This window comes from Phyllostomus discolor, chromosome 6, assembly GCF_004126475.2.
Source record: "Phyllostomus discolor isolate MPI-MPIP mPhyDis1 chromosome 6, mPhyDis1.pri.v3, whole genome shotgun sequence".
NCBI classification, from domain to species: Eukaryota; Metazoa; Chordata; class Mammalia; order Chiroptera; family Phyllostomidae; genus Phyllostomus; species Phyllostomus discolor.
The window spans coordinates 126,158,067-126,178,166 of NC_040908.2; the positions used below are offsets into that span (position 1 = coordinate 126,158,067).

Sequence of the window (20,100 nt, forward strand, 5' to 3'; positions counted from 1 at the left end):
CAACCTTCCTTCTGTAGAAAACATACCCTGACTCACACCAATACCTTCGTTGTGCCCCAAGATCATTGTCTTCAAAAATGCTTGCCTGGCGTGACTTCTTTTTAGCACCAGTGACTGGTGCCAAAGAAAAGAGAAGAGTCAGGAGGTGTGTAGATATGCAGGTCTATGGTGTGCCTCAGTTCAGTCTGAAAAAAAGGTTAGTGTTCTCCCCCCAAAAATGTGAATCCCATAGTCAGACTCCCTTTTCATGTTTTGAAAGTACAGCTGTTTGATCTGCAACAACTATAAGAAGAGAGGTAAAGAATGAGGCCACAGGAGGTTCTGCTTCCAAAGGTATAATAGAGGTCTATGTAACATACATGGAACTCTTCCCAGAGCATGAATGCTCAGTGGAATCCTGGCCAGAAATATGATGTGGGGAAACTGGAAAACTGTCAGCCAGTTTGTTCTTGTCAGTTTCTCGGCCTTGTCTTCTGAGCTACAAGCTCTACTGTCTCTTCTTTTCTTGACCATTTACATCATTACCCTAATGGGCACTGTCCCTGTCATCCTGGTCACTACAACTGACTCTGCACTACAAAGTCCTATGTACTTCTTCCTCAGGAACTTGTCCTTCCTGGAGACAGGTTTCAACTTGATCATTGTGCCCAAGAAGCTGGGAATTCGGGTCATCCAAGACACAACCATCTCCTTCCTTGGCTGTGCCTCTCAGATGTATTTCTTCTTCTTCTTTGGGGCTGCTGAATGCTGCCTCCTGGCCACAATGGCATATGACCATGATGTGGCCATCTGTGACCCTTTGTGTTACCCAGTCATCATGAGCCACAGGGCCTGTTCCCAGCTGGCAGCTGCATCCTGGTTCTCAGGGTTTCCAGTGGCCACTGTGCAAACCACATGGATTTTCAGCTTCCCTTTTTGTGGCCCCAACAGGGTGAACCACATCTTCTGTGACAGTCCCCCTGTCATTGTTGCCCTGGTCTGTAGTGATACTTGGCTGTTTGAACTGGAGGCTCTGACAGCCACTGTTCTCTTCATCCTCTTCCCTTTCTTGCTGATCCTGGGGTCCTGTGCTCGCATCATCTCCACTATCTTCAGGATGCCCTCAGCTGAGGGGAAATTCAAGGCCTTCTCCACCTGTTCCTCCCACCTCCTGGTGGCCTCCCTTTTCTACAGCACTGCCATCCACACGCACTTCTGACCCCAGTCCAGCACCTTTCCTGAGAACAAGAAGCTGTTATCACTCTCCTACATAGTGGTAACTCCCATGTTGAACTCCATCACTCACAGCTTAAGGAACAGTGAAGTGAAGTCTGTACTCAGACAGGTCATCCACAGGACCCTGGGCCCACAGACACTATGAGTGACTTAGATGAAAACAGAAAGGGTAGAATGCAAGGACTAAGGAAAGAAAAACAAATTCCTCAGTTGGGTTTTTGGACTCCACTCTTCCCAGGAGCCAGAGTACACTCCCTGGGATTTTAAACTTTCCTCTGGGATCCATTTCTAAAAACAACATGAGTGATGAAAGAAAGAACTGCACACAGTAGGCACAGCATCCTATGGGACTGTGGTACCAAAGTCCCTGAAAAAGCCATTAATTTGCATGGGTTAGGTGCCCATGTGAAGCTTGAGAACTTCCCTATGATTTGCTGATTTTTGTTTTAACTTTTTCTGGAACTTCATCCATAACATTTCATAATTTTCTGCCTTCCTTCCTTCTACTTATCCAAAACTCTATAAGCAACTTTTATGTATCTTTTTCTTTACAAGATAAAGTAATGATAATAAACAATAGAGTTTTGTTTCATAGTTTTAAAATATATTTTATTGATTATACTATTACAGTTGTCTCATTTTCCACCTTCACTCCCCTCCTACCTGCACGCCCTCTCCCACCAACATTCCTCTGCTTTAATTCATGTCCATGTGTCATAAATTCTTTAGCTCTGCATTTTCCATACTACTCTTACCCTGCCCCTGTCTATTTTCTACCTACCATCTATGCTACTTATTCTCAATACCTTTTACCCCTCTCTCCCTGCCCACTCCCCCTCTGGTAACCCTCCATGCATTCTCCATTTCTGTGGTTCTGTTACTGTTCTAGTTGTTTGCTTTGTTTTTGTGTTTGTTTTAGGTGTGGTGGTTAATAATTGTGAGTTTGCAGTCATTTTACTGTACAAGTTTTTTATATTCTTTTTCTTAGAAAAATTCCTTTAACATTTCATATAATAAGAGCTTGGTGATGGTGAACTGCATTAACTTGACCTTATCTGAGAAGCACTTTATCTACCCTTTCATTCTAAATGAAAGCTAGATGGATAGAGCAAATTTGGATGTAGATCCTTGCTTTTCATCACTTGGAATATTTCTTTCCAGCCCCTTCTTGCCTGCAAGGTCTCCTTTGAGAAATCAGCTGACAGCCTGATGGGAACTCCTTTGTAGGTTACTGTCTCCTTATCTCTTGCTGCTTCTAGGATTCTCTCCTTCATTTTTACCTTAGCTAATGTAATTTTGATGTGCTTTGGTGTCTTTCTCCTTGGGTCCAACTTCTTTGGGACTCTCTGAGCTTCCTGGACTCCCTGGAAGTCTATTTCCTTTGGCAGAATGCGAAAGTCCTCCTTTACGATTCTTTCAAATAATTTTTCCACGTGTTGCTCTTCCTCTTCTCCTACTGGTACCCCTTTGAAACAGATGTTGGAACATTTAAAGCTGTCCTGGAGGTTCCTAAGCCTCTCTGCATTTTTTTTTGAATTACTATTATTTTATTATTTCCTGATTGGATGTTTCTTTCTCCCTTCTGGTCCACTCCATTGATCTGAGTCCCAGTTTTCTTCCCATCACTATTGGTTCCCTGTACATTTTCCTTTAATTCCCTTAGCATAGCCTACATTTTTTCATCTAATTTGTGACCACATTCAACCAATTCTCAGAGCATCCTGATCTCCAGTGCTTTGAAATGTGCATCTGGTAGGTTTTTTGTCTCTTCATTGCTCACCTGTATTTTTTCTAGAGCTTTGATCTGTTCTTTCATTTGAGCCATGTTTTTTGTCCTGACACACCTGTTCATAATGAGGAGTGGAGCCTTAGGTGTGCACCAGGGTGGGTAACCCAGGTCACTGTATTGTGATACTGTATGTGGAGAAGGGGTCTGAGAGGGAACAATGGCGCTTGCTCTACTCTCTGCCATATCTCAGTCCTTTCTGCCACTCCCCCCAAGGAAAGTGGGCCCTCCTAGTGCTGATTCCCATGTGGGTGAGTTGGATGGGTTTGTGTATTTTCTAGGACCCTGTGGGTCTCTCCAATGAACTCTCCTGTGAAGCTGGGTGTTTCTTCTGGCACGTCAACCCCCACAGGTGTTTTCAATCAGTGTTTTGATGCCTTATTTCCCCGAGTTGGGACCTTGGGTTGCTCTATGGGTCTCACTCCCCAGTTTTGCCTGGTTTATCTGTGAGCCAATGTGGAACCACCTGGCCGACCAGTGGCCTTGCACACCCCGCCCCTCCACAATTGCCCACCTCAATGAGTCCAAAAGCAGGACAACCTCGAGCCCTCTCTGTTCAGCTCCCAGAATCTGCCTCTCCTACTGGTTTGGATGAATGTGTCCACTTTAACTCCATGGTTGTCCAACATCCATAAGTTCCATTTTTTGTCAGTACTGATTGTTTTTTGTTTTTATGTTGTTGTTGTCCTTCTTTTGTGTGTTAGAGGAGGCACAGTGTTTCTACCTACACCTCCATCATGGCCAAAAATGTTTCATGCTTTTTTTGCAACAAAGTTTTATTCAGTACTCAGCATGTGTTAGACCCTCTTTAGGCCCAGAAGACACATTGCTGAATCAAACAGACCAATTTCTTGCCTCACGGAAATTATAGTGAAACAGGAGAAATAAAAAGATACTTAAAAACTCCTATGGAAACTGAGGAATTCTTCCTCTGCTACCATGTGTTCTGTGCCTTGTCTGGAGAAAGACAACTCCACACTACTGACAGTTCCCTCAGTATCCAATTGCCACCTTGGACATGAGAATTGCTTGACAGAAGGTGTTAAAGGAAGTTGCAGTCAAGTAGAAGTGGATACCTTATAGGAAACTGCTGCAAATAACTCAGAGTTTCTTTGTTTACTGAATTTTTTTGGAAAATTTATTGTGATTAAATAAAGTCAACTGTCCATTTTAAGCTTGGGTGTCACTCAACAATGAAGTAGCCACACTTTATGATTTTGTCCAGTGAACATTGCCCAACTCTGGACTCTTGGCAAACAACAGGCTTGCACCATGACACCACAGCTTGGAGTAAACTAATCACAAGAATGCAGTAATAATTAACAAAGTAAAATAGCATTTACTGCATAGGTATGTCCTCTCCACAAACCATGTAAACAACTCTAACTCTGTGTGCCATGGAGGTCCCAGGACCAGCTTGATCTCCCACACAAGGTATCCTTCAGCTCAGGGCATCAGGGCTCCACAAGGGCAGCACATTCTGAACATCACCAACAGAATTTACAAATGAAAAGACAGGTCACAGGGTATCATTTCCATGATGGCAATCACACACATAAGCAGGTTAGCACCATTTGTAATTGATCATTTCTCATTTCAGCCAAGCATTCATCACTGCCTCACTTTCATTTTACTTGACCTCAGGATGGTAGGCAGAATAATGGGCCCACAGAGATGGCCATGTCCTAGCCCCCTGAACATATGTCACCTTACATGGTAAAAAGGATTTTGTTGATGTGACTAAATTAAGGATCTTCACATCAGGAGTTTAGCCTGGAGTTTATTAGTAATATGGTAACAGAATTTCACAAAGCAGGTCCAGGATGACTTTGAAACACATCTTCCCATGGCTTCCTCACCTCCATCTACAAAGTCCATAGCTGCTGCCTGGTGGCCTTCTATACAGACCTACCCTCTCCAAGCTCTGGATGCCTCTTCTTGGTCCTTTGGGACCAGGATTGCTAATAGCTTCTTACTCTCGCTGCTCTGGGTTATCACTATTTCTTGCTGTTTTCTCACCCCTGTTCTCATATTTATAAAGGTGTGTCCTAATAGATACAGTACTCATGTCTCTAATGAGAGTGTGAGGAGTACAGTAAAGCTCATAAATTCTACTTCACTATACCTACACTCTTCACTACCCACCTTGAACATATGCAAGGGTGGACAAAATAGGTTTACGAATACTACAGACAAAAAATATGATAATTAATGAATAACAATTCAACATTAAACTCTGTGTTTCTTGTACTCATAATCATTAAACTAGTTTTGCTCACCCCGGTATGGAGGTACCTGAGCATGCACATGTACATGTGGCACCTAGCTCAAAGTGAATAATTAAGTAATGTGTGTTAATTTACTATTTGATGATCCAAAGGAATATTAAAAGATAAAGGAAAGGAACTGGTGTAGGTTCCAGATTAGATAGCTATTAATACATAGCATGATTTAATAAGGTAGATGTCACAGGTTCCAGGGCTTATAAAATGTGAATGCTTCTCAGGGAATTTCCTAACCCTTAGGTGCTGAAAGACCAACCAGAAGGAAGCCCTCTTTCCTATTTCTCCATGAATTGTGCTCCTTCTTTTACCAAGGAAGTGCTGGATAAAGGGTAGACAGTGGGGTCCATGGAAAAGGTCCATTGATGAGACTCATACCCCATTCTACTCTTGCTGAGGGAAAGTACTCAGCAAGTCTTAGAAGTAGAGAGGCAGGTGGATCTCACTGTCAGAGGCAATTTCAGACCTTACATGGAAAAATCCTTGCAGCCACTTTCTTCACAGCTCCCTTCACATCCTTGTTCCTCAGGCTGTAGATGAGGGGATTAAGCATGGGAGTCACCATTGTGTAGAACACAGACAGCAGTTTTTTCTGTCCTTTGGCAGACTTTGGTATCATGTAGTTGACAATGGCTGACCCATAAAAAAGAATGACCACCACGAGGTGGGAGCCACAGGTAGAGAATGCCTTGAGTCGTCCTGCAGCTGACTTCATCCTGACCACAGTCACTATGATGTGGCCATAGGATACCAGGATTAGGGAAACAGGTATGAGGAGAATCACAACCGCCGTGAGGGAAATGGCCGTCTCTGAAATCCAGGTGTCTGTGGATGCTAGGCTCAAAAGTGCAGGTGCCTCACAAAAGAAATGTTCAATACTATTGCTGCCTCTGTAGGGTAGCATTAGTGTGAAGGTGGTGTCCACCACAGCAGCCAGGATTCCGCTGGTCCATGATCCTGCAGCCAGCTGGACACACACCCTCCAAGTCATAATGCTAGAGTAATGCAAAGGGTTACAGATGGCTGCATACCGATCATAAGACATCACTGCCAAAAGGACACACTGTGTACTCCCCAAAATGAGGAAGAGTAGAAGCTGAGCTGCACAACGTGTGAATGAAATGACTTTCTTTCTGGATAGCAGGTGGACAAGGGCCTGAGGAACAATGTTAGTAGAGAAACAGAGGTCAGCCAGAGATAAATTGCAGAGAAAGAAATACATAGGTGTGTGAAGCAGGGAGTCAACCAGTACAAGGGACACGAGAAGCAGATTTCCAACCACAGTGACAAGGTAAATTCCCAGGAATAAGATGAATATTAGCTGCTGGGTGTGTGGGTTGTCAGAGAGTCCCAGAAGGAAGAATTCTGTCACCTGTGTCTGATTGCTCTCTCTCATGGTTTGTCTCCTTTTTCAGTACAAAGTCACTACATGCGTAACATAGACGTGCATAACCTAAGAAATTATATAATTCAGAGTTGGAGGACTTGGAAATTGCCTCCACTCACTACCAACCATTTCAAGAATCTTCTTTATAAGGTTTTTGGAAGATGATCATGCTGCTTTAGTTGGAATATTTTTAAGTTTGCAAAAGTTAAATCTTTATAAAATGATACATTCATTTTTAATGTCCTCTGGCAAGTGTAAAGTAGATCAAAACATTATCTTCTTCATTTAATATCGCATATCTAATAATCAAAAGACAGATTGAATTTACATATAAGGTCATTTTATTTAATTTTACCTTATTGTTAACTAAAACCTTGAGTCTTATGCTGCTCTTGCTACACCTGTCACATCTCATGTAGGTGCAGATGTTTTTTCATTCTTTGGACATCCAACCATTTCTGTTGTCTGTTTCTTGAAAGAGTCATCACAAAGGTATGACAAATCAAATGGAACTGACTTTTGTCTTGGAGAAAATGGCCTGTTTAGAAGGAGCTGTTAAACCAAGAGGTATCTCTGGATAATATACCATAATCTCTTTGGAAATGCTATTCTCCCCTTCACTGGGGCTCCCATATCAATCTAAACTGTCAGTAAACTTTGAAAATAATGGACACCCATCAAGGCATACTTTCTGTTTTAACCCACCAGCATGGCTAGTTCTCTGTGTTCAGACTAAACAGCACTGATCTGCTACTTCCAGCCCATTGTGTCTCCCTCCTTATGTTCTGTATCTATTCCTCTCAGAAATTATGAACTACTTTGAATATTTTTCCTTATAGTTTTTTCATTTTTGTGTACTTTATTAAACATACCATAGGGTTTTGTTTAATCAATTATCATCAATTATATAGAATAAATAAAACTTATCCGGCCACATAGTTTAATAGAGTTGTTTCAAAAGCCTGCCTAGAGAGACATGCAAGAGTTTGGGAGCAATGATAAACATCATAGAGCCAATCTAAAAAGACAGAAAAAAATTAAAGTCTAAATATTAAGGTTCTAAGCAAGGCTTCATCTATCAACCTTATATCTGTCTGATAAATGTACTTCCATATAATGTATTAAATATATCAAATACATACATACACACATGTGCATATATACAAAACACAAACTGGATAGGATTATCAAGGAGAAAAATTACATCAAAATATAATTATAATAGTTTTATTAAATAAATATAACATGAGCGCGGGCTGGGAACCAAAGTGTCCCAGGTTCGATTCCCAGGCAGGGTACATTCCTGGGTTGCAGGCCAGAACCCCCAGCAATGTTTCTCTCTCTCTCTCTCTCTCTCTCTCTCTCTCTCTCTCTCTCTCTCTCCCTCCCTCCCTCCCTCCCTTCCCTCTCTAAAAATAAATAAATAAAATCTTTAAAAAAAAATAAATATAACAATACATATGCTTCTTTAAAACATTAAATTTTAAAATGTCATTACAAGTCCAATCACCACCTTAATTTCAAAATGATGAGCCTAAATGATATTTTGAGATATCTTCAGCAACTGCAATGCGATGTAAAAATATCTCTGATTTCAATTGGTGATAAAGTCATGGAGATGGATAATGTTGGTTTAGGCTATTTACCTATATTGAAACAAGAAAAACAATTAGCATTTCAGTTAAAATAAAATGAAGAAGTAGCATATACATCTAAAATGAAGAACCCCCTGAATTCCAAGTGAAGAACTCCTGAGCTGAAGGAATTGCCAGTTTTCTCAAAAAGACACAATTACACTTTCTGTAATCTGAAAGTGGAATCTTAGGTGTTTGGATGGGTCATAACCCAAAATGATGAAAGATTTCAATTCATCATTGTAACAATAAATGAATAAATAAAATGTTAACCTGAACAATCACATATCTGCTCAATTATCATTCATGACTCTCTTATTTGACACAGGCCACCTTTCTAGGCATTTTCCCCCACATAATTAGGACACACTGTATTTTTACATTCTACTTGTTTTTGCTCAGCCTTCTAATATTCCCTCTATTTAAAGGTATGCATACTTCATAAAGTTAGGATCATTTTTGTTAAACATTCGTAACACTTTGAATACTCAGTCATCTAATATGTTGAGTAAATGTTATTAGCCTACTACTTCCTTGGTGATGGGGTCAAGACAGAGGACACAGCATGTGAAGCCAAAAACTCTCAGATAGGAGGACCAAACTATAATTATGTTTTATCCTCAGTGCCATCATGTTTCTGGAACATCAGAGATTCAGAGCAAATACTGGTTTATGAATGAATGTACTGGACCAAGTGAGTCCATAAGATCTAACAATTACTTAAATCAAACTCATATAAAATTGCTATTAATGAAAAATATAGTCTACTGTTAAATAGCTGATACAAAAATAAATTTTCAGAACACTGACTATTTCAAGATAGGCACTTTTGAAATTACCATCCCCCAGTGGAAGGTACTACCTGATTAGTTGTTAGTCTCCAGGTTATGGTTCAGCTCAGGTCCTTTAGACTTACTTCTTCTGCCACAGTTCACATCCTTCCCAGAGGTATTAATCGTGTGTCTAGATCTCATGGAAAATTAAATGTAAGCAAATAATGTTTCTTGGTTTTGAAGAAAAGATAGAGAGGATAAAAATGAAACACTTGTCACAAAGGTCTAAGTGATGTTTACATCAGTGGTTAACTTAATGAAAGAGCAGCCACAGGATATTGCTGATTTCTATGCCTTCTTGTCCATTCCCCAGCCCCCATCTCTAACACACAAAGACACAAACACACACAAGTACACAAATTTACAAACCCCTGGTACAGCCTAGACACATCAATGTACTTACTTCATGATGTCCTTACCTCCATCATTGCTCTTAACAAATTATATGGAAGTTATTTTCTTTCTCTGTTACTGTAAGACATTCAACAACAGCAACCACATCTGCCTCCTCTTTATTCACAGCAAATAAGATAAATCCTGGCACAGAATCGGTGTGCAGCACATGTTTTTGAGCTGATTTGACTTGAGCCAAAGTAGCAGGAGACAGGTGAATGAGTCAGAAATGAGTGTGACTCATGACTTGCCAGATGGTAGGGATGCTCACTGACCCTGGGAGTATAATATTAGAAGGTTACATCCCTGACCCCTTCCAAATGCTTTTTTAAACCATGTTATTCTCCCAGGCAACTGTGGAGAAGAAATTGCTCCCCCAGGCCCACTTCAGGGTGAGGAAGCTTCTGTAAGAAAATCCCATCTTCTGTCAGTCTTTCATGTTATTCTGCCTTTTCTCCAGATTTAACATCAACTTGTGAGTTCATTTCTCTAAAAATGACATATATTACTAGATGCAGGATAGAATGATAGGGTAAAAAATCATGCATTGTCTAATTGACATTTATTTTAGGAAGAGGATACTGGAAAATCCATAGGAACCAAGAGAAAGCTACTAAATTTGTAATTCCAAGATCTTCTGACCTCAAAATCACCTGTCCCCTACCATCAATATCCAATTACTGTCTTCAAGTCTCATGCATAGGTGTAAGAATTTACTCCCAGAGGATCAATAATGACTCCATAGAAACTCTGCTTTTGTCTCCCTCAGGCAAGGACCAGAATTCTTCACAGGGAATTCAACATGGAAACTGTGGTTTGATGAGGCAGATCCACTGTGGAGAAAACCTTAGCTAGATTTATTACAGAAGAACTATAGCCCTAAGAACTATATTGTTTGGATAAAAATTTGTTGATTTTAAAAATTAAAATGTATGAAGGGATTGAAACCAAATCACTCTCAACATACACTAGGTTATCCCCTTTTTTCCAATATGTGCCTCCTCTTTCCCTCCCTCCAATATCCTTACCAACACTTTCTCCTCTGATGGACTAAGAAAGATCAACTTAGCATTCCAAAACCAATAAAAACATCTCACAGTAGGGGGAACTGCTGCAGGTGTATAGCTACACAATGGGCAGGGTAGAGACTGGGAGCATCTTGTCATGAAGTCAAAGGGTTCAGTAAAATCAAGGACAAGGCAGAAAGGGGAATCCCTGCATCTCCCATGTTCAGAGGTCTTATCATTGACTTCAGGACACAATCTGCAACAATACTTCCATTTAAAAGAGAAGAACAAAGGGATGCATGAGCAGTCTTTGGAGCCGCCGAAGTGCTCAGGAGAATTCTGAATCATTAGGGTGAGTCCTGAGCTGCATTTCCTATCAAAATCTTTCTCAATGGTTACTAGGAGGACAAAAAAATAACATGTTGTTAGCACTCACATCTCCCTTTGTGAGAGAATGTAGATGTAAAAGGAGAGCTAATTGAATCCAAGTGTATTTAAGAATAATATGGCATAATTAACTATGATTCATCGATGGAATTCAAATGTGTTTCAACATCAGAAACACAACAAAGAAATTTATTATTACACTCAAAAATAAAATCAGATAATAATCTCAGTGATGTAGGAGAAACATATATTAAAATATATTTCTTATTATTTAATCTTTGTAAATCAGGAATACATAAACTTGTTTTATACACCTGGTTGGTTATGCATCAAAACCTGACACCATGTCTCATACTTAATAGAGAAATTTGTGGTGCAGTCTCCAAGACAAGGAACAAGACAAGGAAAAATACTGTTCTCACCATTACTGTTTAGCACAGTACTGAGAGTGATAAAGAATACCATGAAGAAATAAAAATATAAATAATGTAAGATAGAAGAAATGGAAGATAAAATATAAAACTGTACTACTTGTTTATCACATATGATTACCAATCTAGAAACAAACAAAAAATTCAACAAACTGTTAGAAGTTGTAAAGAAAGATTAGAAGTTTTCTGTATCAGAACTCAAACTTAAAATATTAAAACAAGTTTTATACCTCTCTAGCAGCAATAACGGATTAAAAATGTAACTTTAAAAACAGCATACAATTCCACAATAGCACCAAAAATTATAAAGTATGTAGAAATGAATCATGGGGGTAACAAATAAGCTCTGGTAAAGTAGAAGATAATTTCTTTTATATTTTTTAAACATTTTTTTATTTTAATCATTGTTCAAGTACAGTTTTCTCCCTTTTACTCCCAATCCAGCAGTAGAAGATAATTTCAATAAATGGAGATATATTACATCTTTTCAGTCAGTTGATTTTAATGTTATAAAGATGTCATTTCTCCTCAAATTGGTCTATAAATTTAGGATAATACCAATAACCATTAAAGTTGGATGTTTACAGTAACCCAAGAGATTTACCTTTACATTGGACATAGCCTTAGGCAGAGAACAAATAGTTTAGTAAATAGTGTTGGTAAAAATTAGTTTACTACAATGAGAAAAGTAAAACTGAGTTCCTGCCTAATCTGACACAAGGAGGCAGTCTATAAATGGATTAAGTGTCTAAAAGTTACATTAGAACAATAACATTATAGAAGAAAACACAGCAGTGTGTCTTACTGACTTAGAGTAAAGAAATTCCAAAGCATAATCCATAAGGAAAAATTTGTGGAATTTGATTTCATCAAAATCTGGGGTAGATGTTTACTAAAAAACATTAAGAACAAAGTTAAGCCCTGTCTGGTGTAGCTCAGTGGATTGAGAACAGGCTGTGAACCAAAGCATTGCAAATTTGATTCCCAGTCAGGGCACATGCCTGGGTTGCAGGCCATGGCCCCCAGAAGCCGCACACTGATGTTTCTCTCTCTCTTTCCCCCTCCCTTCCATCTCTAAAAATAAATAAATAAAATCATAAAAAAATAACAAAGTTAAAAGCTAGGTGAGAAAATAGATAAAATATTTGTTTTATCTGAAACCAACAAACAAGAAATAAGAACTTACTATCAGGTATTTACAATGAATTCTAAAAAGTCAACAAGGAGAGGAAGAATCCCATCCCCTCCCACACACACAAAAAAAAAAAAAAAAAAAAAAAAAAAAAAAACCCAGAGCTGAGAATATATAAAGGGAAGTTACAAAAAAAAAAAAGTAACTTTAAAGGGCTACACAACATAAAGCAATGCTCAAATTCATCAATAAACAAAAGTCTACCAAGTAAACTATGAAAGAGATATTTATTTGTCTGTATTAGATATGCAGAAATTAGAAATTCAGATAAAATAAAGTGACAACAAAACACTACAAAACAGAAGAACACATTTACCTTTGTGATGAGGTAGAGCCATTCTGGGAAGGAATCCAGTATCACTTGGTCATCTTATGTTTCTGCATATTCTGTGATGTAACAGTTATTGTGCCAAAAACATTCTCACACAGACTCATTTCTAGATAGTTCTGGTTCTTTTATTAGTGGTGATAATATGTTGTATAATTTGGATATAACTCTCTGAGAGAGGAAATAAGTGAAAATGCAATGGATGAACACCAAGGACATGACATGCCACAGCAGTCAGAAGTGACTGGATGTACATGTGGCATCGTGAATGAACTTAAAGACTTAGAACTGAGTGAGAAAGTAAGAAACAGACATATAGAGACACATAGTACAATATCCCTTATATAAATTGAAAGTACATACACAAACAAAGTAATCATTTCATAAGAACAGAATAATGGCACTGCATACATGAGAATGGTTATGAGGTCAATGGGAATCATGTATGGGTGTATATTAATCAAGTAAAAAATAAAATAAATATATAGATAAATAAACAAGAGAGTGGCTTTGAAATCAGTAATCATGGTAGTATGTCATACACTTAGGTATGTAGTTTAATTTAATTCTTTATACCTGAGAATCAAACAAATAAACAACAGGAGGAATGAAGATTGCATGGTACTCATATAGAAATAGAGAATCAGAAGAGGGACAGACTAGAGGACATAAAAATGAACCAAATTTAGTAGAAGTTTATTTTTTATGTTTTTACATTGACTTTGGGGGGTAACATTGGGTAATAACATTGTATATGTTTCAAGCATACAAAGTCTAGTCTTCTTTTGTCACCATGTAGTTGACCCCATTTACTCTCTTCATCCTCCCCCAAGCCCCCTTCCTCTCTGCTATCCACCACAGAGTTGTCTATTTCTATAAGTTTTTGCTATTTGTTTTACATCCCATATTCAAGTGAAATCTATGGTTCTTGGCCCTTTACCTACTTATTTCATTTCTCATGACAGTCTCAAGATCCATTCACGTTGTTGCAAGTGACAATATTTCATCTTTTTATGGCTGACTAGTATTGCATTGATCATATCTTCCAGATCTTCTTTATCCAATCATCACTTGAAGGACAGCTAAGTTCTTTTCCATGTCCTGGCTATTGTAAATAATGCTGCAGTGAACATAGGGACACATATATCTTTTTACTGTCTTGTATATAAGTCTTTTAAACTGATAGAAAATTATCTCATAAATGGTGCTAAGTGACTATTTGGGGGAAAAACTAAGGATACCTATCTCATTCCTTCTATCAAAATGAATTCTAGGCATATCAAGATGTAAAGAAAGTGATATATGTAAGCAAAGCTATGAATATCTTAGAGAAAAAAATAAATTATTCTTAAAAGCACTATTTCTCATAACAGAGGCCTTTCAAATATTAACACAAAAATAAGAAGTCAAAAAAGAAAAAACTGATTGATATGCCCATGGTCAATTATAGGTCACATGTGTGACACAAATATCCATAAAGGAAGTCAAGTAGCAAAGTGGAAAAAGACTTCTCTCCAAGGCAAAAGTCAAAGAGCCAATTTTTAAATAATATTTAAGGGTTTTACAAAGTGGTAAAAGAAGGTTGAACAACCCAATAAAAGAACATGAGAAAGGAAACAGACAGTTCTTTTACAATAAAAGAAATAAAAATGATTAATAAACATAAAATTATGCTCATCCTCAAGTACAGTTAAAGTATTATGGAATAAAGTATTATTCCCTAATAAAGTATTATGGAATAAAGTATTATGCAATTTCACAATTCCATGTGAAATTGAAGAGTGTGACACCAGTTGTGAGTAAAGGTGTAACTAGGTAGGAACTCTTGTGCAATTTTAAAGGGAGTATAAATTAATGCAACTGACAATGTCTATTGATATTTTAAAGGAATATGCCTTGAGACCCAGCAATCAAGTCCAAGAAAACTTACTCTTCAAATTCATTTGACAAAGCTACAAAGATATATATGCAAAGAGTTTTTGTTTTAATGTCTAAAGATTGGAAATAACCCAAATGGCCATTAATATGGGCATGGTTAAATAAAATATGGTATATTATACCACAGAACATAATCCATGTATTTGTATGAGTTAAATTTATAAGTGCTGTGAAAACAAAGCTAAACTGCAAATAGTGTGTAAGCCAAACCACAAAACCAGTGAAACAGTAGAATTCAAGGTAATAGCATTTCCTTGATGTGATTGATTGATGTTTTGCTGAACATAAATTGCCACAAAAATGTGATTGGGGGACCATCAGCTTCAGGGGCTTCCTTGAATCCCACCTGCCTGTGCTGTCATCTGACAACTCCATCCTCCCACCGTTTTTCTCTTGCATCATTTAGCCTTTACATGATATACATACAACATTTAAATGTAAAACTTGCCTTCAATCTTTTCATCATCTTGAGAGAACTATAGGAGTTTCATATTCATGTGGCCAAACCAAAGTCTCAATTGAATAGTTTAAGAAGCAAATGGTTTCAGAAATGGTTGTATAAAAAGTGGCCTTTGACTGTGAATTATCCACACAAAAGAAAAGCTTTGACTTTATGTCCAATAAAAGTATGCAACTTTAGGATAACAGCACACTCAAAACTCTTGGTGTCCTGTGGATATTAGGACAGTGCTAATCAAATTAAACTCTATTACTTAAAGTTATCATCTTAACAACCATAAACTGGAATGAGAGTGCAACCCTTCAGTCAAGTTGCATTACTCAGATACAAAGTTGGCATCCAGAGAATCCAATATATGCTCATTGTCCTTTTTATTCAACCACCATGTAAATAAAAACATAAGTTTGATAACTTGTAAAACTCTGGGAATATATCTGCTGATGTCATTTGAATGACACTGGTGTACAGTTTAAAAGATGTAGAGGCTTTAGTCTGTGATTTCAAATGTAACACTAAGTGTCCTAGGATGTCTCAGAGGATGGAAAGATGATAAAATTGAGGGCTGTTAAATCTCCAAGGGAATCCCTCATTTATATCACTCTCAGCACCGTATCTTCAGATATTCCCCTGAAGGATTATTGCTCTTCAGAACTGGGGTCTAGGAGAATTGCAGTTTGTACCTTGAATCAAATAAGGAGAAAAGATTGGGATGAAGTCACACTCCTTGGATGACTCTAGTGTAGGCCTTGAGAGGCATTGCTTAGGAGGCAACCTACAGTTGGCACTGTCTTCCAGAGTGGACCTCTGCAGGCTACAGAAACCACTCCCTCCCACACTCCACCCTGGATTCCTAAACCAGAGACTCCTCAGCCCCTGTCTACGTGCTCTCTGCCCTCAGGTGAGAGTGGGAAAGCCGCTGCTGAGCCTCAGTGTGCAGGATTCTGCAGTACTGGCTAGGGGGTTGTGGTGGGGAGTGGGAATGGTGCTGGGAAAGATGAACTATCCCATTTATTCTCCTACCCATCAACTTTTCCTTGCTAATCTCCCAGAGACAGCAGTTCCATGTCCATTCTTTTGAAACCCAACCTAACATCTTCTTCCAGACTTTCTTCTTAGGGATGAGGGTGTTTCCAGAAACATCCCACTCTGCCTGACTCTGCCTCCCATGCCCTCAGCTATCAGCCCTTCAGTTTGCATCCTTTCCCTCAGCTGGCATTTGTTCCCCCATCTCCCATTGAACAGACAGAGGACCTTAAGGAACTAGGAACCTTCCTTTGAGGAACTGCATCAAGAGCCTCTTGATCTCAAGCAGGCTCAGCACCTAGGAGATGTGAAGGAACCAGGACTAAATGGGACACTGTTCCAGGAATGCTGGCCTTGCCACTTACAACCCCTTCATGAGTAAGAGCAGGTGGAGGAGAGGGGACCCCATTACATCAGCACTGTCCTTCTAGTCCAGAGGAGGCCACTGAACCCCACCCTGGTGCCAGCACACCTACACCCTATTCTGCAATGACCTCCTCATACAAGCCAAGCATGGTGGGTTCCCGTATACCCAGCCTTGGTCAGTATCCAGTTACCTGCTCTGTGACACCTTGTGTTATGATGAAAGATTTGATGCCAATTAAAGTTCACGTATAAGAATATGAAACACTTATGTGAGTCAATCCGTGATGTGTGGATATGCACATGTTTGCGTGGGATGTGGTTTTTGTGCAGCATGAGGTGTGTGTGGATAATAATCTGCATGTATGCAGTTGTGTGTGTCACAGTCATTATGAGGAGACTTCTGCAAAGGCCATATTAGTCACAATGCTGTTAGGGCCTCAGAGGGAGAAAAGGTTCATTAGCCACACTTTTGGTTTGGGAGACACAGCCAGACTCACAGATCTCTTCCTGCATCCCCTCTTCCTTCTGCTTTCCCCCACATCTCTGGGCCCAGTGTTCTGTTCCTGCTTTCTTCTAACTTCTATTTTCTTTATTCTATTTTAACCACTCTTACTTTTTTCTTCTTCATCTTCTGCATGTATTAAATAGAGACACATCCTGTTGAACTAATTAGTAAACCTGATAATTAGATGAAATCTTTGGAGTACAAAAGAATGAATAATTGTTCCTGGGCTTTCTTGGAATGTAAATGTACAACAGCTCATGTTTTTACCTCCTTTTTCACTCATTTGTTACTCTCCTTTTCTGTCTGGACATTAAATCATCTTCTTCCCCATGCCACATATATACACACGTGTACATAAGTGTTCAAATCCTACCTCTGAGAGACTACTGTTCTTTATATTTACTGTGCAGTGTGTAGCTGGATTTAAATTACAGCCACTGCCCTGACTGGTGTGGCTTGGTTGGTGGGCATCATCCCACTAGGCAAAAGTTTGCTGCTTCTGTCCCAGTCTGGACACAGGCCTGGGCTGTGGTTTGGTTTTCCCAATGAGGGTGCAGGTCAGGCCACATATGAGAGGCAACCAATCAGTGCTTCTCTCGCACATCAATGTTTTTCTTTCTCTCTTTGTCTCAACCTTTCCCTCTCTCTAAAAATAAATCAATAAATTCTTGTAAAAAATTACAAACAGCTAATAAGAATTGAAGTGTTCTATTTAGCATTAATTAGAAGAAGTTGGATAGCAAAAGAGCTAAACATACCCAAATAGGTGTCAGTTTTCTTTTTTTTAATTTTATTTTTTTAATTTTATTTTAATCATTGTTCAAGTACAGTTTTCTCCCTTTTACTCCCAATCCAGCCCCTCCTTCTAACCCTCCCCACTTTCCTCCCATTACCACCCTCCCCCTAGTTTTTGTCCATGTGCCCTTTAAATTTGTTCCCGTGAACCCTTCCCATTGTCCCCTGAAATTCCCTCTTCTCTCCCCTGTAGTCACTGTCAGTCTGTCCTCTCTTTCAGTGTCTTTGGTTATATTTTGCTTGTTTCTTTGTTTTGTTGTTTAGGTTCCTGTTAAAGGTGATATCATATGACATTTGTCTTTCACTGCCTGGCTTGTTTTGCTTAGCATAATGCTTTCCAGCTCCATCCAAGCTGTTGCAAAGGGTAGGAGCTCCTTCTTTCTTTCTGCTGCATAGAATTCCATACTAGGTGTCAGTTTTCAATAAGCCCCTTCTACAGGACTTGACATCAGAAACCCAAAGTTTTCCTTGTTGTTGGTGCCAAACAGGTAAATAGACGTAACTCTCAATGGGAGAAGAAAACCAAACCTTTATGGCTGAGTTCATCATCCTCAGCCTTTCGCAGGACTTGCAGACCCAGATCCTACTGTTTATTCTTTTTCTCCTCATTTATCTGTTGACTGTGCTTGGAAACCTGCTTATCATCATTCTCATCTTTGTGGATTCTCGGCTGCACATGCCCATTATTTTTTTCTTAGTAACCTCTCTTTTGCAGATCTTTGCTTTTCTACTAGCATTGTCCCTCAAGTGCTGGTCCGCTTCCTGGTAAATAGGAAAACTATTTCTTTCAGAGGGTGTATGGCACAGATCATTGTCTTCCTTCTGGTTGGGTGCCCACTTCTGGCAGTGATGTCCTATGACTGGTATGTGTCTGCCTTGCCTGCTGCATCCCTCCACAATCCCCTGCCTCGCTGAGTCCACAAGCAGCCCAGCTGTGAGTCCTCTGCATTTGGCTCCCTGAATCTACCTCTCCTACTGGTCTGGATGAATGTGTCCACTTTAACTCCTTGGTTGTCCAACTTCCATACAGTTCAATTTTTTCAGTACTGATTGTTTTTTGTTTTTAAATTGTTGTTGTCCTTCTTTTGTTTGTTAGAGGAGACACAGTGTTTCTACCTACACCTGCACATTGGCCAGAAGTGTTTCATTCTTTTTTTGCAACAAAGTTTTATTCAGGACTCAGCATGTGTTAGACCCTCATTAGGCCCAGAAGACACATTGCTGAATCAAACAGACCAATTTCTTGCCTCACGGAAATTATAGTGAAACAGGAAAAATAAAAAGGTACCTAAAAACTCCACTGGAAATTGAGGAATTCTTCCTCTGCTACCATGTGTTCTGTGCCTTGTCTGGAGAAAGACAATTCCACACTACTGACAGTTCCGTCAGTATCCAATTGTCCACCTGGGATGTGAGAGTTGCTTGACAGAAGCTGTTAAAGGAAGTTGCAGTCAAGTAGAAGTGGATACCTTATAGGAAACTGCTGCAAATAACTCAGAGTTTCTTTGTTTACTAAAGTTTTTGGAAAATTTATTGTGATTAAATGAATTTAACTGTCCATTTTAAGCTTGGGTGTCACTCAACCACTGAAGCAGCCACATTTTATGATTTTGTCCAGTGAACATTGCCCAACTCTGGACTCTTGGCAAACAACAGGCTTGCACCATGACACCACAGCTTGGAGTAAACTAATCACAAGAATGCAGTAATAATTAACAAAGTAAAATAGCATTTACTGCATAGGTATGTCCTCTCCACAAACCATGTAAACAACTCTAACTCTGTGTGCCATGGAGGTCCCAGGACCAGCTTGATCTCCCACACAAGGTATCCTTCAGCTCAGGGCATCAGGGCTCCACAAGGGCAGCACATTCTGAACATCACCAACAGAATTTACAAATGAAACGACAGATCACAGGGTTTCATTTCCATGATGGCAATCACACACCTAAGCAGGTTGGCACCATTTATAAATTGATCATCTCTCATTTCAGCCAAGCATTCATCACTGCCTCACTTTCATTTTACTTGACCTCAGGATGGTAGGCAGAATAACGGGCCCACAGAGATGGCCATGTCCTAGTCCCCTGAACATATGTCACCTTACATGGTAAAAAGGATTTTGTTGATGTGACTAA

The 20,100-nt window shown here is 39.2% G+C and overlaps 2 protein-coding genes across 2 annotated transcripts; one reads left to right on the plus strand and one right to left on the minus strand.

Annotated features, from left to right (window-relative positions):
• Window positions 1-409: 409 nt before the first annotated feature.
• Window positions 410-1,472, plus strand: LOC114500847 (olfactory receptor 10A4-like). Its single transcript, XM_028517614.2, is given in 1 exon segment — window positions 410-1,472. A coding segment is annotated over 1 exon segment (951 nt). The 3' UTR covers window positions 1,361-1,472.
• Window positions 1,473-5,635: 4,163 nt separating this feature from the next.
• On the minus strand, window positions 5,636-7,297 carry LOC114498951 (olfactory receptor 2D2-like). Its single transcript, XM_028514941.2, has 2 exons — window positions 7,026-7,297; window positions 5,636-6,439 (listed from the first exon to the last, which is right to left on the minus strand). Exons 1-2 carry the CDS (start codon window positions 7,083-7,085, stop codon window positions 5,744-5,746), a joined length of 756 nt encoding a protein of 251 aa, XP_028370742.2. The 5' UTR covers window positions 7,086-7,297; the 3' UTR covers window positions 5,636-5,743.
• Between the last annotated feature and the right edge of the window lie 12,803 nt (window positions 7,298-20,100).